Source organism: Melospiza georgiana, chromosome 1 (genome assembly GCF_028018845.1).
Source record: "Melospiza georgiana isolate bMelGeo1 chromosome 1, bMelGeo1.pri, whole genome shotgun sequence".
Classification (NCBI taxonomy): domain Eukaryota; kingdom Metazoa; phylum Chordata; class Aves; order Passeriformes; family Passerellidae; genus Melospiza; species Melospiza georgiana.
Genome location: NC_080430.1, coordinates 104,288,127 through 104,311,064, shown reverse-complemented (window position 1 = coordinate 104,311,064; position 22,938 = coordinate 104,288,127). Strand labels below are relative to the sequence as shown.

General features: G+C 37.3%; 1 protein-coding gene across 1 annotated transcript in view; it reads left to right on the top strand.

Moving 5' to 3' along the window:
• Nucleotides 1-22,938, top strand: part of PTPRM (protein tyrosine phosphatase receptor type M) — a 441,589-nt gene that overhangs the window by 92,404 nt on the left and 326,247 nt on the right. The window contains exon 2 of the mRNA XM_058023915.1: nucleotides 7,672-7,794. Within this exon, the coding sequence (XP_057879898.1) occupies nucleotides 7,672-7,794 (123 nt within the window). The remainder of the gene's footprint in view (nucleotides 1-7,671; nucleotides 7,795-22,938) is intronic.

The following is a 22,938-nucleotide window of genomic DNA, read 5'->3' as shown; positions in this document are numbered from 1 at the left end:
AAATTTCTCCCATATCTCCCATATCTCTGTTCCATAGCATCTGCTTTCTTTGCCAGCCAGGATTGACTGAATGCTTTTACATGTTTAATAGAGGGGTTCTGTGCACTCCTGGGTGGCAGATGTAAAAATAAATTAAATAAATCCTATAGTATAAACTATATGAAATAGGTGTGCAGTCGCATTTTTGTTTTTCTCAGTAGGCTTATTCCACTGCCAGAATATAGCTTGAATTTTTAATTCTGTTTTAAGTATGTGATAGAGTTTCCTTTTGTTAGTTATTTGTAGGTCAAAGCTTTTTGCTGGAGTGTTTCAGGCTGTTTATACAAGAGATTTTTTGCATTTTGAAGCACATATTTGTCGTGTATTTGTGATAAACAAAATACAAAACATATGGGAAATCTGCCTTTTATTTATTAATTTTTATAGTGATTTTGACCAGAGTCCAGAGTTTCATCACATTTACTCAGCTCCAATAAAAATGTAAATCACCTGTCTCCCTTTTGCAACTGGTATGCCCAGTATGATCTTTTTAATAATGTGTGTACATCTGTAGGTTTAAAAGATGTTAAAAATTGGACTTTTAGTTGTTCTTGGAAAGTCTTTCCAAAGTACTTCTCACATGGAGCCTTTTTTGGTAAGGCTTTTTTAAGAAAGTTATCATTGCATGCATTTTTAAAGTCAATTCCCTAATCTAGATTTTGATTTAAGCAATAAAATAGTAATTTAAAAGGACAACAATACAAATAGCAATAAAAAAAGAAAACAAAAAAATCCCACCAACCCCCTCACCCCAACAGCCACGCAAATTTATCCATAGCAGTTATTCACACAAGAAGTGTCTCTTACTATTAACTCATGTCAAACTGAAAGAATAGCTGTTAGTTTTAACACCCAGCATGATATCCTCCCTTTAACTAAAGCATAAAATCTGATGACTTCTGCAAATATGCTTGTTTTAATAGTACTTCTCAAAACAGGGGCTCCATAATACATTTCTACATAATCCTGCTCTCTCTTTATGGGATTGAACACTCAGATATTTCTCTTGGTAGATGTCCTAACTAATGACAACTGCAGCAGGGCTATAATTTGTGTATGTGAGCATGTATGTGCACTTGCCCCTATAATTGATGCCATACATTAAGAAAAGCTATCACCAATATTCGAACACCCTGCCATTAAATAATGCCAGAAATAAGTTTGCTGATAGAATATTAATGTGCACCCATTTTCCCATGGGCCCCATAAATATTCACTGATATAAAAATGACACAAATACATGGAATGTGTTTGCTTACACAAGATGGATGATTTTTATTTTAAGAACCTTTATTAATTGTCTTGCTTTGGTGAGTGGTTTCTTTTTCTGTTTTGGTAGCTTAAAGGAGTTTAAATGCACATTCTGAGAGGAAGCTTTTTTCAGGGCTTTTCAGTAAAGTCCAGGAACCCATATTTTGAATTATTCTCAGTATCTATTAGGAGAATGTAATTGTTGAAAACCATTTTATTTGCCTAAGCATGGGCAGCTTTCTGGGGGAAATTAGAACTGACAAATACGCTTTCCATAAAAGTCAACTTTGCTACATTATCCTGTGTCACCAAAACTGAAACATTTTGGCAACATTTGTGTTGACTCAGTTTCTGTCAGGTAAGTGGAGGGAAAACAGAGAGAACAGCTTAAAACGTTTTGTGAACCTGTGACAGGGTTCTTAAGAGTCTTAAATAACAGCTTTAAGTGTTTATCTGAATTTTGTTTTTTTGGATGCTTTCATATCGTCACCTGTGATGCTGCTGGAATTGTGTCCATAAATTTGGAATTATCTAGCATTCTTGTACACCTTCTCCACAAGTCTTAGCAGAGTTTTATATAATTTTTGTCTGTTTTTCTCCCTTAGGGATAGAATTAATATCAGACTTTCTTAGTTCCTAAATACATACTTTTACCTCATGATCCTTGCTCTGGCTCATGAGATTTTTCCAGACAATTCTTATATTGTCTCTGCCTTTTTCAAAACCCATTCTGAGCACAGCCACAATCAGAAAAGGTTTCTAATTGTACAGTCTGTTTCCTTTTGCTCTTCTCTCTCACTCCTATGCATATGTAGACTTGACAGAAGGTAGATACTGCTTTAAATGAGATCAGCTTTATGCAGCACATGGATTTTCAGGCTCCCTGACCAGTAATATAGATTACAGAATTATTTTAGAGCTCTGAACATTGCCTTTGGTAGGAAAAAAAATAAACCTTGGCATATTTTGAGAGAAAATAAATGTTCGGTTTTAAAACAGACTACCCACTGTTGCAAGCTCACTTGTAAAGCCTGGATAAGAATTTTTGGTGCATGTATGTCACTGCAGCTCCATGGCATCTCTGTGTGTCCTTTGGAGGCACACAGAGAAGAGTTTATTTTACTGGCTATCTCTGAGCTAGCATGTCTGGAAAGCCCTTTCAACATGTAATACTGTAGCATCTTTGAAAGGGCAGGTAGAGCTTTTTTTTGCTGAGAATCTACACACAAAGTAGAAACCAGCAGACCACTATGCTCAGTTTCTAATAAGTTCTTTAAACCATCCATTTACCTAGTTGAAGTTAGTTTACATGAACCTTCATTGGCTCAACTATTTATTGATTTCAGAAAAGCAAATGGTTTTGAACTAGGCAATTTCTGACATCACCCCATCTATAGTAAAAATTATACAGCAGACCAGACCTGTGGTACAGGTTTACAGGTAGAAGTTCAGGTTTTTTTATGTTAAAAATTGTACATTTATTCCCACTGTTGCTTTCTGTTAGTGAGTTTATAATTGAGAATGGCTTATTTTCCTCTTTATGTCTCCTTGTCTTATCCCAGAGGAGAAATTGGTTATTCTTGGATGGGATGGTTTGTCAGCTTAGAGGCACAGGACCCCATTTTGCTAATGCTGTGTTTCTCAGATCACTTTCTATTGTCATGAGAGTGTCTAGATAGGATGATTGTCCTGAGCAGTAGCCCTTGAGGATAACTGACTCATTCACAACCTTAACAACTGTAGTTTGTCGTGATTTTTCAGTTATTTCAGTTTTCATTTGCCTTTTTATGTTGTCCTGGTGATGCTCTTGGTCCATTGCTCTTGGGTGCAGGCGTGTTCATGAGGACAGGAGGGAATGCAGTTGGCTGAGGAGTGCTGTGTGCTGGTTTGGGCAGGGGCTTCTTCTTGTAGACAGAAAGGGAAGATAAATGACCTAATAATAGGTTAATCTTTCCTTGCAATATTCAAAGCTCCTGATAGGAAATGTGATCTAGGCATCCCAGCTTTCAAATCAGATATCAGCATTTTAATTTTTGTTTCAAAGTATAGCTACGTTGCACTTAGAGTTAATCAACATAACCCCATTTCCAGTATGAAACCAAAAATAACAGAGACAGCAGAATTCAGAATACTTTTTAAATGAGATAAAGGAGAATACTAGGAAAAGGGGGGATTCAGTAAACTTATCTTCTGGGTGCACGTATTCTGCAACAGAATTCATGGTACTATGGCAGATCAGAAGCCACAGGGCTTTGCTGCAAAGAAAAAATTGATTTTACCCCAAAGCAGGGCCATTGCATCAGTTCTGGTATGCACTTACGTTCTCTTCTTGTGCTAGCACTGACACTCATAAGAATTATACTAATTTTAGCACTTGTACACTTGGCAGCAAATTTTTGATGGAAAGTACATATTGATCTGAGATTTCTGAAGTATATCAAATCAACAGAAATAAAGCAGTGCCCAGCTGGCTTAATTTGAGATTTTTTCCTATGTTACTTTTTGTCACTTAAAGGATTTGCAGTATCCTACTGTTTGCTGAGGTATTCTTTGAGAATGCTTCCTAATAGATGTCAAGAGTCTGTAAAACACAAAATATTTGAATAAAGATTTATTCAAACTTAGGAAAAATATAGTGCATTCTTTATCCCTTTTACTTTAATTGGTTGCTTTCATCCTAAATTATATTCCTTGTTTAAGCTCATAAAATTTTCAAGATCCGAAGTAATTTAGCCAGCTAAAATTGAACCATTCAAAAAGGACTACATTCAGACAATGGCATAGTTATATTGAACTGGGTTCATGATGGTTAAATGGATAATTGCAGTTCAAAGAACCATAGGCTGTAATAGACTGTGTTGCATCTTGTGCATTTGTCAATTCAGTTCCTCTTGGGAATCCAAAAATATCTGTAAAATGCAGCACAAGCCAAAGAATCTTAATGGGATATGTATCTTCTGTTTTACTTATAAATATTTTAGTCATCATAGAGTTCATCCTTTAAAATACAGTTTGGCCATCCAAACTGTGATGTCAGTATAACAGGCAGGGAAATTGCTTTGCTTGATTAAACTGTGTAACAGCCAATATGTGTTTTGATTATTATCAATTCTAGTAGCAAAAACTGAGCAGATTTCTCAAGTGAGCTAGTGAATTATAAACTGTGGCCTGTCTTGGCAGTGGTTCGTGTTTCAAAACAGCTCAATGATGAGAGACATTAAAGACCTGATAATTGCTCAGATTTTACCAGTCCTTGTCGATACCATGGGTCCATTTCAAGAGCTGGAAACCTTGTACAGTAAGAGAAGCATGACTAGAAAACAGACAAAGCAGTGCAGTTGCAGCCAGGAGGACTTAAGCAGAGGCTAATGTAGGTGTTTCTCAAAAGTTGATGACCCATTTCTAAAGAACTTGTAGTATCAAATGTCAATTGTCAAATGTAAGAGGCAGAGCTTCCAGGAGTTGGTTGTAAATCACTAGGATCTTTGATGGCTCTTAATTTACAGTAATTGTTTTTTTGGCTGATTTGGCTTAGCTGGTTTTTTGTTGTTTGTTTTCTTCCACTAAGATGTTCTGTGTTACAAGCTTGCCTTTACTTCTATCACCTATCTGTGCCATGTATGCTATTTTAATCTGCAAAAGACTTCACAAAAACTCATGGCTGTGCAAAGCCTTTTTTAGTATTCATCTTTATCCTCGGTGTCTCACTGTGGAAAGAAACATGGCTTGACATCTGTGCTATTAAAGGTCTAATGCCTGCTGGTCAGTTCTCTGGGTAGGTGTCTGTACAGCTTGATTACACCTAATGATACTTGTGAACTTCCTTTATTAGGTGGGGGTGGAAGGCACTTAGGAATCGAAGAAGTTCAGAAGTTTCTTTAAAACTCTTCCTGTAGCAGGCATGAAGACTTGATAAAGTTATAGTAATTGCAATACAACAAAGGATGTAAATGGCAAAGATGGAAAAAGAAATACTGAGAGTGTGATTTAGCAATTGACTTGCAAGAGAAATGAAGAAGAACAAGCAGTGAAAAAGGATCCTGTGTTGAGAGGCAAATGGTCTAGACAAATAGAAATGTCATTCTATTTATCCACATTTCTGACATCTTCCTAATTCATGAGAATGGTAGAAAGCTTTATTAACCATCTGTAATCACAAATCTTGCCTTTTCCCCAGTATTGGATATTTTGCTGTGCTTGGCTGGGCTTCTGGATTTCCTGGATTTGAGGAAAAAACCACTTTATACTATTTTGTCCTCTTTTCACTAGAGATATGTTTGATGTAATAAAGTGTGGGAGCTATTGCATATATTCGTTGGTCCTGGTTTGAATTGTAAACCCTGATTCATGCCAACTTCCATTTGGGTATATATTTTTTGCCAAACTTGACTACAGACTGGACAACTTGGTGTTTAAATTTATGTCTTATTATCATTAGCAGTACTTTGGCAAGGAAACTACTTTTCTTTTTTATTTTCATAAAAATAAACGAATATATCTGTTAAAGTTGATGCTCAACTTGTATGTCTCAAACTTAGCTTGTGGTATATTTTATGAAGTTTGAAGTAATATTTATGCAAGTAATTCAAGTACTAGAAAAAATGTGTAAATGACTGCCTAAATTTCTAAGCCTTCCCTCTGGAAATGTTGCAGATGTTATTTAATATACTCTATAAAAAAATCTCATGTATTTCTGAATTTTTTTGACTTCAGGAGAGAGAGAGAGAGAGAGAGAGTTTATATCTCTTGTTAACATTGAGGCAAAATGTTGGAATGTGGAGTTGTGAGTTTTTTAATGGGTTTTCTGTTCCCATTGGATTATCTAATTTAATCTTTTGCACTTAAATTTGTACAGAAAAAAGCAGTTTCCAGACGCACCAATTTCCCTCATACACTTAGATGTGTTGGAGACTTTCTATAGAAAGATATTTTAGAACAGAGTCTAGTTCTAGTACAGGATGACCTGTATTCGAGGGCAGGGCAAACATGGTATGTCTGTAATGGCCAATGTAATATTCTCATGATAAAGAGAAGAAAAAAATTAAATTTCTCAGTGATTGCATAAAAAAAAATTCCTGCTGAAGATTATATGCTTGCAGAGTTCTTGCTATGAATCTCAAATATACACTTGGACTAATTATTAAGAAGGCTGGGCTTTAGTTGGGTGGTATATGTCAGGTGTAATGGAATTTTGTCTTCTACTTTTTAATAAGTGTCATGGTTTTAAGCCCTGGGAAGAAATTAATTCCATCCTAGTGAAAACGGGACAATATGGTATTCTGTAATGCCATTAATAGTGCTCTAGGAAAAATTCAGATTTTAAAAGTAATTTTTAAGCTAGATTTTGTCTGTTTCCTGTTTTAATACGACTTGGCTAGGCTAGGCCTACTGTGCCTTTGGACAGATAGCAAAGATGATGAATAGCCCTAAAGTTTAGTTTTGTTTGAACAGCTGGAGAATTTCCTTTAATACGGACAGAAATATCTCTGACTAGAGTGATATTTATTTTCCAAAATAGGAAAGATGTCATTCTTCACTGGAGTGAAACATCAAATAAAACAGAATTTTGTAACCTTGTGTTAGTCTCCTGTTAGATGATAACTATAAAAAACCTGAAGTTTCCTCTGTACCACAGGAAAAAAAAGTAAAGCTTTTCCATTTTCTTGTGGATAATGTTAAACTCCATTCTTCTATATTTGAGACATAAATTTTTTCCCTGCCTCACCTTGAGGGAGTGTGATCTTTTATACCCTGTTACTGATTTCTAATTTACTTAGAAGAGAGTGAGAAAAAAAGAGGAAATAATACTGTTTTCTTTCAGAGATTGTGAGACTGAGCATAGATTGACATTTTGAGGTAGATGTGCTGTGTTGTGCCAGAGGCACCGATCCCACAAAAAGCCATGCTGGTACCTGTTCACAGTGCAGCACACATGGGAGCTCCTGGGTTTTCCCTTACTTGGAAACCAAGATACAGGAATGAAAGCTGGTGTTCCCACCCTTAGAGTTTTCTTCTAAAGTGTAGGGCCTTGGGCATGGAGTATTTTTTTTTCCCTGAAGAATGTTAATCCTGCAGTCTTTTAATATTCTGATTTTTACTGCTATTACTTTGCTATTTTGCTTTTGATACCTGGTGATTGGATCATAAGAGAATATTTGTCTGCATTTCTAAATTTGCTCTTTTTTACCCTTAGGATTTTGTTTTCATGAGAAGAAATTTTATGCCTTCTCAGAAAGTGAAGATTAGTAAATACAAATAATTTGTATTAAAAGATCTTTAAAAATGACACAGCCTGCATTGAGTGAAGTTGCAGTTGTTAATTGGAGATTCATAATCTGTTACCTGCCTGCCTTAATTTTTACCTTTGTGTTTCTTTAACAGGGTGCTGCACTTTTGATGAGCCTCTGAGTTCCTGTGGCTACAGCCAGTCGGATGATGATGATCTCAACTGGGATCAGGTGAATGCGCCGGTGAAGCCGTCCTCGGGTCAAGGGATGCCATCGGGTTCGTCTCTATTTTGCTTTTTTTCTCTTCAATTATGTGTTTGTCCAGTGTTTATTAGCAGTACTGTTCTTAAAATGCTGCTTAGTCTCAGTCTGGTTAAGTGGAATACTCAGATTTTCCAGGTGATTTCTGTGAGGGATATTTTGCAAGTCAAAGGTTTGGCTTTGTTGTGTGGGGAGTATAAAGGTTTGGAAGAAGAAATAGAAACTTGGTGTTGTTGGGGAAGGCCAAAAGAAAACAGGAGGGTGACATGAAAATGAATCTCAAGTAGTACTAGAAACATGCAGACAGGACTTAGTAAGAGAGAAAAGGAAGACCGACTTAGGTATTTTCATTGAAAGATATAATAATCAAAATATCTTATAAAAAGATCGAGAGAGAAGAAGAGGTGAGTGAAAAAGCAAAGGTATCCCAAAACAAAGATCTCAATATTATGCTCACTGATTTTAAAAGATAGTTGTGATACTCTTATTTAATGTATTTTTTGCACTGCATGGAGTTGGACCTTGTTCTGTAGCAGCCACCTGTGCATTCTGCTGAACTACCAACTCACTCTAGTAATACGAGTCATTGCCTTAGTACTTCACCCACAGAAATATATAAAACTTGCCCCCTGGTTTTAAACTGTTCACTAGCCTAAAATTAACCAGGTGTTCTTTTCTGTAGTTTTTAGCTAGGCATGTTAAGACTTCCCCCCATATACTGATCTCCATTTCATGGGATATGATTGCCTGCAGCCCAGCTCAGCATCTGCTTTGGCTTTTGTAGACTGAGCCTCAAGTGGCTATTTTCACCTTTTTGCAAAACCAAAAGACTACTAGATAAAATCACTGGTTGTAGCATTGTGGAATTTCTTCTGAATTAGTCTCATAACTCAGTATAAATATATCCATAACACTTAAAAGCATTGCAGAATGAATGTCCCAGTATTTCACATCCTTTTCAATGAGGTCTTTAAAGGACCCATAATGTAATTATTTTATATAAATGTGTTTATATAAAATCTTTTCCAAAGTAGTTGTTCTCAAGAAAGTGTTCCTCCCTCATTTTTGAGTAAGGGAGTTAGGAAATAGACAAATGAATCTTTAGAAGTGACAGTATAAACAAAACCTGAACATAGGCACTCATCCTTAGTGTGGCAATAAATGTGCTGATGTATGATATGCACAATCAGCCTTAGATATCATTCACTTGTAAGAAAAAGGCTTTCAGTGTTCTTCACTCTAGATTTTCCAGTGTCACCCTGAGTTGTGGATGACATCTTATCTAAGGTTCATGGTTGAAGTACCTTTTACACTTTGTATCCTCTGGCAAATGCAGGACTCGCAAATTCAAGATAGATGTTCAGTTTATCTAAGTTCTGGCATTTGGATCATCATGCTAGATTGAGTTCATCAACCTAGATAAAGGATGTTCTTTCAAATTCCTTTTTAAACTGGCTTTCACCCAGTGGTCTTGGCATATACTGCTAAACATTTTCTGAACTATTTCATTAGTGCTTGATACTGTTGCTCAAGTTGGAGACAACAGACATAGTTTATCAGCCATCTTGGCTCGTGGTACAAGATATGCATTCTTTTTTTCAGTCACACCACTGGAATTCTCTTCCTATTCCAAATTTCATTCATTACTCTCCTCACTTGGATTTGTGAAAGCCATTGCTGGCATGTGATGTTCAGTCTTCTTGGAAGATAGAAGAGATTTGAATCTGTGTTCTATTCTCTGATGACCACAGGCTTGAAGATTTTTTTGGTTTTTTTTCTCAGTAGCAGGATTCTAGACTAGGGACTGGCATGTTTATAGAAGGAAAATGATACTTGTCATTTTATTTATCAGATGTCATACAACTTGTTTCTTATTTGTCTTCTTGCTTTTTTATCAGAAGTCTGAAATAATGTTCTGATGATCTAATAAAAATCTATTTAATTTGGTAACAAATTCTATTTACAGTTTAGGGAGTTTTATTTCTGCCCATAAAGGAAGAGAAATATTCTTTTGGAGCATTGGGTCAGAAGATGAACGAGTTAGTTGGAGGAGGGTTGAGGATATTGGTGCCTTAAAAGGTCAAAAACCCCTTTGAGAGGGAAAGAAATGCTCATTTTTTTGCAAATGAAAAGCACTGTGTCTAATGGCACAATTTAGTCAAGTGGTATCTAATTTTTCCTCATAATTTCATCTAGACAGTTTCTTCTTGTTCTTGTTCAAATCATCATCTTAATGATTTTAATTAGTTTTCAGTTAGCCTTAGCCAGAGGGTTATGTGATACACTTAAAAAATGATTTCAAGTAGTTTGTCAGCAGTTTCTGAGCTACATATTTAGGAAGAAATAACTTCAGATGATAATGAATAGAACATCTTAAATTAATGGTTTGTGGGGAATTCTTGGCTTGAAAGCAAAATGCTTTATGCAACAATGTTGTAATACTAGACTGAAACAAGAACTCTCAGTTCTGTACTCCCTTGTCAGAAGAAAAAATTAATGCACATAACATTCCTAATTTCAGGCAGCATACTCCAGTGAGTGAGCTGATGTCGATATATAATTTTTTTATAATTTCCTGGCAGTCAGGGGGAAGCACACAAGTTACGGGGTTTGATTTCTTTTAATCCACATGAGAGTGCTGAGAGCATAGCTGCACTTCAGATAGATAAATACTTTGGCTTGATATGTTATTTCAGTGGGACAGAGAAATGTCGTCTAATATTTATGCATATGTGTGCACACTTTAATGTACACACAGTTTACATGTTTTTGAATATTTGAGATCTTGTTTTAGATGAAAACTACTAAACTGTATCAAAGGTAATAATGAAAAAATCCCAAGAGTGTTTCTTACAGTGGGCTTCAACCTCTCCTGGATTGTTGCAGCAGCACAGAAAAGAAGATACTGCTACAGTTAGTAGGGTGCTAGTGTTCTCATTTCTTTGATAAATATGAGCGTGGCTTTTAATGAGTCAGTATTAATCTGAAATTGTGTTTAAAAGACCAAAAAAGTAAGGAGATGTATGAATTTCTGTATATATTTGAATGAATTAAATGCATGTTGTTAATCCACTGCTCTTTTGTTTTAAGTGTCCTTAGAATCAGACAGAGTAAATGCTGTTTGGAAGAGCAGCTCTTCCCATTTCTCAGTCTGTCTTCTCCTTGTCTTTCTGTTCCAAGAATGTGTGCTTAAAATAGTGTTCACAGCTGTAATTACAGAAACACTTAGTCATTATTAATGCCATCTCGCATTATCCTATGGAACAGTTACAGCAGTTTGATATTAATGTGTTTATGTAATACAGATTTACAATTACAGCTAACTGTGAGCCCTCTAGTTGTAGCCCAATAAAAATGTCTTCAGAAGAATATGCCCAAACAGTAGATTACTCTCTTGGCAAGTTGTGAGCTGCAGGAGTGGCCTCTGTGAGAAGAGGTCAGGGAATGCCCCATGTTGGACACATGTGGGCACAGCTACTGGACCTACCACTGGGCACAGCTGAGCTCCTGGTGCACCTCTGGGATAGAATGCTTAGGAAAGGGTGGAAGCCACTGGGCAGCAGCTGTCAGAGGGAGAAGTGAGAGTATGTGAGAGAAACAGCCCTGCAGATGCCCTGATCAGTGCCGAAGGAGGAGGTGCTCCAGGCAGTGGAGCTGGGATTCCCATGCAGCCCATGTGAGGCAGCTGTGCCCCTGCAGCCCACGGGGGTCTGTAGTGGAGCAGAGATGCACCTGCAGCCTGTGCGTGACCCACACCAAGAAAAGGTGGGGATTTCCTGAATGAAGCTGCAGCCCATGCAGAGGAGCCCACACAGGGGCAAATTTTATCGCAGGACCTGTGGGGTCCCTGGAGCAGAATGTTCCTGAAGGACTGTGTCCCATGGAAAGAGGTGGTTTGGGGGTTTTTTTGTGATACTTGAGTACGTTGTTAGTTCAGATACTGCTACAGTAAGTCATCACTGACAGTGATGCTATTAGAATTTTACTCTGAGGAATAGAAATACTGTCAGGAGTCTTCTGTGATTTGTCATTTACTGGATATAGTTTCTGTTTTGTGTCCATGTATTTTTTTATGAAGCACTGTGTTCAGTTGTGTAGAATCTTTCTATAGTGTGTCCCAGTTCCAGCTGATTTCTAAAGGACAGTAGTATCATTTTTATTTGATGCAGTGGTTGGTTTGATATCTCTGAGGGGATGTCACTGCATTTGCAACAAGTCACTGGCATCAGCCTTTCATTCATTTTAAAACAGTTCAAACCCAAATATAAATCAAATCTTCACAGGCTGCCATTCACTGTGTTGAAAAGATGCTTCCTGTAATGAAGCTTTCTGTGTTTAATACAGTGCTGGTCAAAGCCAGGATGAGAATTCTGCTTGTGCTATTTGAGGTGATAACATATGATTTTCATGACTATATGTGATATTTTGAATGGCCTACTGTGCTTATTTGTATTCTGAATATGTACTGTTGCTTAATGCCTATGCAGTGTCTGCAGAAAATGCTTATAATGCTTATATTATTGTTTAAAATGGCCTTTTGATACCTAGTAACCAGACATGCAGAGCTAGCAGATATTCTATAAACAAGGCAGTGATTCAGAGGAGTATTTATTATTATGGAATGTGAAGTAGTTGTGTGAAAAATGTACATTGTTGTTTAATTGTGCATAGAAGAGTTGTGATCCATTTTAAAAGACAGATAAAGTGATCAGTCTGCAAGCGTGAGTTCAAGCCAACTGCAATGTTTTATCATGTAAAATTATCGTTCTTTGATATTGTACTTTATCATTAAGCACATTTTAGCACTGCGTTGCATTCTTGTAGTATATTAGCAGGGATACTTCTGTTTGCATTCACATTGAAAAAAATTAAATACATTTCTTACTCAGTCCCATTTCCTCCATATTACTTTAAATAACTGCATTTTTAATTCATTTGAATGCTATCTAGGCATAATATAAAGTATTATCAAGGTGTGGGAGTTGCAGCTTGCTCACTGTATTAAAGTTAAATTTTTTCATAGAATTTTCTAGACCTGGAACAGCAGCATGTTATTTCATTGCACACCCAGGTAATAGCTGCATCCATTAAGGACATGCCTTTTGGCAAGCAGCTTCAGCTTCCAATTAACTGTGCAAGTTAACACCAGTTGCTGCTAATACAGAGCACCATGGAGGTCACACAGAGCAAACCACCTGAGCAGGGAGCCAGGGCAGCTCTGTGCTGCCATGGCTACCGTGCCAGCACTGGAGGGGTTGGCTTCTTTAGAAACTCACCCAAAGACTTACCGAGTGGTGTGCTTAACAGGTCTGCTCAACAACAGGAAAGATGCCACCAGCCATGTCTGAGGTATTGCTTTTTGTATGGATCATTTTTGTAACTTCTGACCTGACTTACAGATTTCAGCACCCGGCACAAATTCTGGGTTTCAAATATTGAGCATCTATCATTCTTGCAAGGGGAAGTATATTAATCAGCATCAAAATCCCTCTTTCTGAATCACTGATGGACAGTGTTCCTAGGTTGCTTAGTAGGTGAAGTAGACAAATTATTAAAGTGTATTTTGCCTGCATGCCTAAGCTTTCATAAAATTAGTGCTAGTGTTATACTTCACCCTGTGTTGTATATATTTTCATATATGACTTTTAGTTTGCACATTTTAGAGCAAATGATTTTGAATATGAACAGTGTGATTTATGAAGTAATAATGCCTAATGTAGATGACTGATTTGCACATTTTCATTTGAAGTAACATGCTTTCTGTAGTGTTCATATCTGTAACTTCAGGACAGCACTTTTCTTGTTTTGTTATGCATTCTGTCAGCCATCTCATATTTGAGTGCAAAATTGCAGGACATACTCCAAGTCACGGAAGTAAGTGGGAGACACTATATTAAAAGCTATTAAAAGCACCAGTAGCTGATAAAGATTTGTTCAAGATGTTTGACTGAAATAGGATGATATAATAAATTATAGCATTTTTAATGTTTGAGGAACTGTCCTCTTCTGTAGAAGACAGAAACTACATGAAAGATCTGGGAAGTCACTTCTTGTTAAACCAGAGTATTCTCAAAGCAACCTGGAAGATAAAGTTGACTGCTGAGGGTAATTCTGAGTAGCACCGTGTAGTGCCACAGAGTGCTAAGCAAGCCCTCTAACCTAATTCATTTACCTTGCTGTGATTACATGTTTCCTGCTGAGGTTATATCTAACATCTGCCATCATATATGCTGAGAAGCAGCTAACATAATAAGCTACACACTGGAGCTGGGTTTGAAATAGATTTCTTGACAGTAAAAACTTTTGAGATAAGAAAGTTCTTTTTTGACATCAGAAACCCAGTCTCCCTCCCTGTCTTCCACCCATAGTGCCAGACACTGTCCTGCTGGTTAAGTGCATCAGAATCTAGTTTTAGATTTCCCTGCTAAATTTGAAATAGAAGTACTCTGAATAACTGGGGTTTTGTTTGTTTTTCCTTCCTGGACTCCTCATGATGAGTTCATTCAGATGAAGTATGAGTATTCCAGCAGGAGAGAGGAAGTTAAAGTAAGAGAATCCCAACAGGAGAGAGACTAAGTGCTCATGTTGTAAAGCCTGTGAAAACATACTTTTTTAGAGTACCTTGGGGTGGGGTGAACTGGCATTTTTGAAGTGGAATATTGTCTGGAAAAGAAGAATGAGGTTACTTCTGGTAAGGGTTCTTGGCTCAAAAAAAAAAAAACCATGGAGGATTCTCTTTCCTGGGGATATGCCCAAGACATGCAGATAAACCTCAGGACACTTTAATCTCGGTAGTTTGAGGCTGTGCTAATATAAACCAAATAGCACATGCTTCAGTCTAGGGTTCCCTAGGGACTCTGTGCTGAGGGCATGTTACTGCACTCTGCCATGGTGTCTTGCTGAAACCACTGCAGTTTCTGCTCCAGTTTTAGCAGACTTGGATAAAGTACCAGTACAATTTTTGTGCTTGTTTGCCTGGCTGTTTTCTTCTGTTGAGGAATGAAGATACTTTACCAGTTCGAGCAAAGCTGTGGTCAGTAAAAAGCCCATGAATAAACAACAAGTCTGAAGATGCTCCTGTAGGAGCTGTACTCACTGCATTGCAAGATCAAGAGAAAGCAGAATAATCGGAATAGTCCTAAATAAGCTTTTTCTTGTTTAGTAATTAATCTACTGGAAAAAAAGCCTCTTAATTTCTTGCAGTCTTCAGGGCTTTTCTTTCAGTCTCATGCTTATCCCGTTAGATTTCTTCTCATCCATCCTGCCCTTTAGAAACTAATAAAGAGTGGATCAAAACCTTTCTTTGCATCTGCAGGCTTTAAAGTGTGGAACGTGACTGCCTCCATTTCAGGGCCTAAGTCAGTTGTTATCCGAGTTAGTAGTTTATCTTTTAAAACAGTTCTTCTATATGACAAGATCATAGTCATAGGCATAGTGAAAATGCCAGTGAGCTGGAGACTCCGTGATTCCTCTTTAGGACAGTAAATTACAGTTACAAATTTTTACGGAATATTTTTTTAAGGTTTGTTTTTTCAGAAATGTAAGAGGAATTTCGTGTTTCAATTAGATTTATGGGAGATTTTTCGTACCCTTTGGCAGCACTTAATTTGTTGGCAAGCATTGAGACTGATAGTGTGTTGTTATCAGGTCTGGTTGTGACTAATAGGACGGGCCAAAAGGTCACTGATTGAGGCAGAGGTTGTTAAATGCTGCATGTGGCTTCAAGTGCTCCCAGATGTCTACACTTCTGCTCCCAAGTTGAGGAAATTCATGTGGGTGTTTGTCATGTGGGAAATGTGGCAGCAGAGATTGGTTAGTGCAGAATGTATGGATTGGTTTTTATTTTATATGTAAGTCTTCTGCTATCTGAAGCTATTTGATTTCCTAGAATTTCAGACAAAGTCTTAATCCTTTGTAGTCATTTGCAGAACGCAAGAGCCAGGGAAGAAGCAATTACATGAACTTCATGAACTGAATTAAAGAGCTCAGTACTTTTTTTCTCAGTGTTAAAGCAATATACTTATTTCCCTCACCAGCTGACATAATGTTTTTTCTATCTTGAAGTCACATTTCCAATCAACTGCTTTTCAGTAGCAAAAAGAAAAAAAAAAAAAAAAGCTGTCTGGACCTCATTGAAAATGTAATGATGTACACAGTCATTTAATGAGAAAGCAGGTGCAGGTAATTATCCAAGTCATAATGTTGCAGCAGCTAATAACATCAAATATTTGTGATAATTGCAAGCAATTGATCACAGTTCTGTGCTTCTCATGTGTAACATATTTTAAAAACTCTTCTCAATACACATATATTCATGTTAGAACATGGAAGCCACAGATGTACCTTTCTCACCAGTAGATTTATGTACTGAGATTTTGCATTAAGTTCAAATATGTCTGTTTAAATTTTTACCATTTCGCTTTTCCCCATGACTTAGAGGGGAGGAACATCCTTCTGCCAAATTTGATTTCCCGATTCCCCCGTACTCTTACAGGCTTTTCCTGTTCTAGATGTCACAGTCAACTCTTGTGTCATTCTGGTTTCTGCTGGAGCACCGTGTGAGTCCCAGTGTCCTGCAGGGGGGCTCTCCCAGTGCCTGATGCATGTGCAGCTCAGGTGTTGTTCTTCCCAGCATGGCTCTCTCCTGCAGTTACACAAGAAATAGATCAAAGACACAGTAACAATGGCATGATCCTTAATGTATTCCCTTACTTATATGTTGAGAGCTACAAAAGAAAGGAAGGGAATGGAAATTTGCTAGGGGCAAATTTCTTTTATGCCAGGCCTGTATGATAAGACCACTGCTCAAAGGAGTTCAGAGATGCTTCTTTCTGAAACTTTTTTACATTCATAGCTTAAAGGTGCAAGGAAATGATGAGAACCTAAGCTGGTCAATAGCCCTCTTTCTGCATGTGTGCTGTTGTAGAAATGAATCTGTAGAAGAGAAATTTACCTTTGTCAGGCATTTCAGAAGGCTCTGGGAGGAAAATAGAAAGTGAAGAGAGGCAGGTCCCTGGTCCAGTCTTTTATGTGTAAAGTATTTTAGCAGTTTTTAGTTAGTAGGAATCAGAGGCAATTACTGTTTGAGTGGCAGCACATACACAGTGGTTCTCACACCTTAGGAAAGGGCTGATTAAAAGGGTGGTGTCATGATTTCTTACAGGTGGTGTCCCAAGAAGAAACTAGAAGAGAGGACAGGCTTTCAGAGGAGGATTCTGGGCTTGTCTGTATCCCAGATAAGGAAGGGTGCTTCTGTAGGAGCTAGTAGGGGACCTGAGGAATGGGATATAAAACTTGATGCTTTTCTTCGCATTTCCTTATGAGGTTTCCTTATTAAGCAGCTGCACATTAAATGAAACACCTTTGGAAGATACAGGATGATAATTGATGAGGGTCCTGTTCTGGGGAGATCAGCCGGCTATTGTGTACCTGCTCTTGAGCTAGTGCCTCTGGGAACTGATTAGTCTAAAAAGCATCAGGCAGGACAAGGTGAAGATGTTACCCATGTTTTGGAAGCTCATTGTGTAGCAGCTATAGAAATGATTATGTGTCAGAAACAAAGAAGTTGTCATACTCTGGATTAGACTTGATCAGCAACAGCATCAGGTTCCCTTCATGAGAGTACAATGTGCTATGCAAAATTTAAGGCAGCCCATGGCTTCTAGTTTTAGAGTGGAATAAATGGATATACCATGTATAAAAAGATGTGTTACATCTTTCAGCAATCACATTTAGGTGTTACGTGTGCTATGGTGGTCTTGCCATGTTTAATTTTAGTGTGAGGCACATTTGTGAAGGCAGAAAGTTGTTTGGAGCAATTTCAATTCAGGCATTTTACCTACTTGGCTGGCAAAATGGAAGCAGCTTCATGTGTGCATGGCAGATTTTTTCACTGCTTTTTAGTATAGCAGTAATAACAATTGTATAATGAGTAAGAATTTAATTATTATTTTAGGTACAGCAACGAAAAGCTATATTTTGCCAGGATATATTGTAGTGCCTCTTGAATTTAAATTATCTATGTTTTAGTGTGTCTACATCCAGTTATATGTTTAAGTTAAAATAAAGCATTTAAACAGGTAATTTTAACTTCTGTGCTAGTCTGTAAAGAAGCAAAGTTAAATAAAAAAAAAAAAGAAAAAAATAAAAGCCATTAGAATGTGCACCTTGGATAGATAAAGTCAATTAATAGTATTTCTACATGTAAAAACCAGATTTATATTAGGTGTAGTCTTCACCACTACACAGGACCAGCAGGATATCAGTATTTCTCTAAAGGTACACATCTATGTTAATTAACTTGGTCCAGTCTCCCCCGCAGTTTCATCATTCTTATCTCCTCTTCAAGCCTGAATGTATTGAAAATGTCTCCAACTCTGAGCTGACATTCTCTATAGTATTATGGCTCAGACTAAATGCATCCCTTTCTACCAAGTTATTCTCCCTTAGAGATATGGTGGAGGTCAGCTTTGCTAAACTGCAGTGATGTTCTAACTCAATAGCAAATGGGTCATAAAGAAATTGCCATAAAAATGTTTTACTCCTGGAATCTGAAATCTACAATTGTTATGAGATACTGAAAGATATTTAGCAAAGCACATGTGAAATTATCCTGACAGAAATAAAAAGTTTTGTGGGTTTGTTTCCAATTAATGAATTTGCCTTTAAAGTTCCTTAGAAGAGCTCCTCTGAGATCTCTATTAAAGCTACTAACACTGCTTTGCCACCTGTAATATGGAAATAAAAATGTGTAATGCGGTGATGCTGCTATTTATCTTTTGTATTTGTCAAAGCCTATGCTATATGATACAGCATATAATTTCTTTCACTGGTGAATCTTCTTCATGTTGAAAAGAGAAGCATCTGAAAACATGTAACCTGAGGCCACTATTTTGTGTGTTAATAGGTAGTCTGCTTTATTGATGGTGTGAAAAGCAAATTTATTTTGCCTTTTAAGAATTTTCCAATATTGTTCTAAGGCTGAAGCCTAACAGAAGCTCTAATTTTTGTACTAGGGTTGTCAAGTGAGGGATCTTTGTAATAGAAGCAAACTTTAATTGCCAAAACACTCAGTTTTTTTACTTTGGGATTCTGGAGTTTTGTTACTCCAAGATTCTTTCCTTGTTCTGTTCTGTACAGTTCATGTGCCATTCTCCCTTCCTGGAAGAATATATTTATTTACAAGAACTTTATTCTCTCATACTTCTGTTTTAATCTCAGTGTGTGCATGAGATTTCTGTGTTCAGAAAGTCTTCAGAGCGCCTCTCTAAATTGTGCTGAATCCTCTAGCCTCACACAGACTTTACATTTTGCATCAGCTGTCATGTTTGTTTATTGTGTGCCAAATTTCTCTCTTTGCCACCTCTAACTCTCGGTGCTTTTTCTAAGCATAGTTATTTTTCACGGATTCATTTCTTAGCAAAAGCTTTGTTGGTGTACTGCATTTAAACATATCAGTGATGCAGAGTCTAGGGAAGCACAGACTGCTAAATTCCCTAAAGGATTCTGGGATATCTTTTTACCTAATAGTTCCCTGAGCTTTGCTTTGCTTTGCCTATTAAAATGTGCTCCTTTATGTTCTTCCTCATTTGAAGAAAATTTGATGGAACACTTGAAGATAGATCTAGAAAAGCACACGCATTAATATTTATGACTGTGTGTGTTTCGACTCCAGAAGGGCTGACTAGCAACTGGATATAACCATGTTGATTTTCAATACATCTGCTGAGCCACAGGATATTCTGAGCAAGGTGCTTGCCTTTACTTTGAAACTAACACATGAAGAGATACGGTTTCACTTGGCTTCTGCATGCACAGGTGCATTACTTATATTCAAGATAAGTGAAATTAGCCTGCTTTTTTCCAAGGCATTCCTCAATACTTCAGTACCTAATGTGAAACTTCATACCACCTGTCCCTTCCATGTAAAGATGAAACTGTGAAAAAGCATGTCTTTAGAAACTGATAAAAGTTTTCTGCCATTTTTTGGTTGCTAATTAAGTGCAAATAGCAGATAGCACCAAGTTTTGCCCTCATTTGATATTCTTTGTCTGCAGTTCTATAGTTGGTAGTACATGACACGTTAATTATAGCATGGTAATTAAAAATTTAGTTACTCTTTTCCTTTGTTCAGTACATTCTTTGTTATGGTGTCAAAAAGTATTTTGCCTCAAATATTCTTACAGTCTTTTACAAGAGATGTATGTCATCACTGGAAATGGAATTTCTAACTCAATTTTATTTCTTTTTAATAGAAATGTTTTATTGTAATAAGACCACGCTTTCTTATGGAAGCCATGAGGACAGCGTCCTTAAAATCTAGACAAGATATTGTTAGTGACGACTAAAGAAACCAACATTGTGTCCAATGTGGCCTTAAGCAGAATTCCAGTTAATCATGTCCATTAGTGCCACAGACTTCACCTGAATCTTATTTTCTTATGCTAGGCTAGATATATCCAAATGCTCACAACTAAATTATGCTGCACTGTACTTTGGGAGTATAAGTTCTTAATTCTAAATAATGATGAACTTTTACGCAGAGTACATGATAAAATAATTTTTCTGTCTCATTCTTTCCTCTCCTGCTCTCTTACTGCTCATTACTCTGTCTTCGCATCCTTTTTCAGGAACAACAAATGTGAAGGAATAGAATGTGAGAGAATAGAGATAGTGCAGAAGGCAATCTCACCCCTGAGGAGTTGCAGCTGTGCTAATCACCAAAGATGAGCAACAGGCCTGCCCTTAACAGGCCACAGCTGTGTCCAATAAGCATGAGTGCTATAAAAGAGTGGGTTAGGTAGGTGAGAAGGGAGCTGGAGTTTGTTGGCTATGCTGTAAGGAAGAAGGAATCAGTGCTGTGAGATGATACCCAGGAGAAATCACCAAGGAGGTATGGAACTTTTGGGGTAAGGTGCCAGCAAACAAAGGTAGAGTAGCTTCTGCCGTATAGTTTTGTTACCTTAATTTGGGGGGTTATAGTTAAAACTCTTTTATGTTACAGAAATATAGTTTTACTTTGCAATTCCACGTTGTTTGTATTTTTACTTTGAGTCTCAAATGAGAATATGTTTCTTATTTTATTTAAGTTCTTTTGGGGGAACGATTTTTTTGTTCATTTGTTTTTTGTTTCTTTATAATGAAAGACACTGCGTATCTAAATATTCTGTGTTTTCAAACAGAAGCACTTTTCAAACATATGTATTACTTCTGCTCAGTGAGAGTGGAATACTAAGCTTCTTTAAAAAAAACCTAACCCAACCAAAAAGCCCTAACACCCCTTTGGTCTCAAACTCCTGTAAACCAAACCTGGCCTTTGAAACAATAAACTAACTACTTTCATACTAACAATTGCATAATGATACTGGTGTACTAACTATAGGACGGTTATTAAATGGTACCACACATACAGCTAAAGGGAAAAATTCAAGGTAGTAAAGTTGTGTGGCCCATATGGCTGGGAGTGTTAGCTTTTCTGCCTCTGTAAAACTTTTTTTTTTTTTTTTGACTTCTGGAGGACAGGAGAAGACTAACATGGCTTCTAGATTGTGTCAGAACACCCTGCTTTAGGGTTAGTAACCACTATCTCCCCAAGGGTTTTTTTGTTTTGGGCCCAGGCAAGATGCCAGCTGCTGGAATAGGCTGACATCAGATCCAGCCTGGTATTGCCGCAGTTGAGGTTCCTGCAGTTCCCCTCTGTATTTTCCACTATTTCTCAATAGTCAAGAGAGGAACTGAAGTGTTGCTCAGTCTTAGTGCTGGAAGGTACGTTTTTCTTGGAGTTCTAGTCTTTTTTTCATTAGCTACATCATAGTGTAAAGCACCACTTTGTTGTTTAAGGATGCAGGAAACTGAAAAAACTGTTCTTAAATGTAGGAAATTAGTCAGAAGGAAGTCAAGGGAGTACACATATTGGGTAAAATCATCTGGGGAGAAAGAGCAGATACAATATACATCTAGAGAAGGATGCTTAGAAAATACAGAAATACGTACGTATTTTTCTGTTCTTGTGGTAGGTACTGTCTGTCAGCAGTCATCCTTGAAGTCTAGTTCAAGACACCATCCAGTTAAATGTTGTCTAGTCTTGTGATGGGAATTAGAAGAATCTGTACTGGAGGCAGACAAAGAGCATGTTGTGGTCTGAGTGGGCAAGTCTGTAAATTGTGCTGTGTGGTCAGCAAAACTGGTGGCTGCTGGAACAGAATTTAGAAGGCAGGGGATATTTCACACATGAAATATCCAATAAGATGTTGGAAGAGTGTGTATGTTAACATTCATTCAAGTCTAATGCATACTGAAACTCTGAGAAGTTCTTTTGGGTGTTTTCTGTTTTTTTTTTTTTTATACTAAAGGAATATAAAGTTGAAATGAGGCTTTCTGGTTTATGTCAAATGAATCTACCTTTCTTCATTTTGAAATGGAGTGGAATAGCTTCTGCTTTTAGAAGCCTTTCACGATTATGCTAAGCATTCACCTCCTATTTTCATGTACTTTAAGATCATCCTTTGAAAGAAATGTGATAGGTAGGTCATACTGCTTTTACTTTGTGTTGGTGGTAGACCCTATCAGTTCATCCCTGTCAGCTTTCTTGGTCTGTCATTAGCATAAGATCTGTGAGCGCTGTAATTTTTTTTCCCCTAACTTAGATAAAGGATCAGCATTCAGAGGGTAGGGATAGATTTCTTGCATAAGTTTACTCACTGAAATAATTGAAATGCTTCTATCCATGACACTGCAAACATTAAAATGTGATAGAAATGTTTAGCTTTGCTCTAAGTGCTTTTGCAGAAGACCTGAAGCAATAGCTCTTTGTTTCAGTAAGTGCTATCTCACATAACAGACAGGATTTGTTAAATATCAGTGTTGCTTAGGATTTCAGTTTTTTACTAAGGTTTGTACAACTGGAGAGGAAATACAGGCATTATAATTATTTCCTGTGGATTAGCTAAGATGAAGCCTAGTTTTCAGGCAGTAGTTCCCCACATACAACCTTAAACAACACCTTCCTACGTCTGTTAGGGAGCAGCACGGGCTGGCCCTGGCTGTGCCCTCACTGATGGGGCACAGTTCCACAGCATCTAAGTGCAAGCAGCAGGAGCAGGAATAATGCCGTGCTAGTGGAATCCAAGGGGAAGTCCCAGGTCCAACCAGAGGGCTGGGC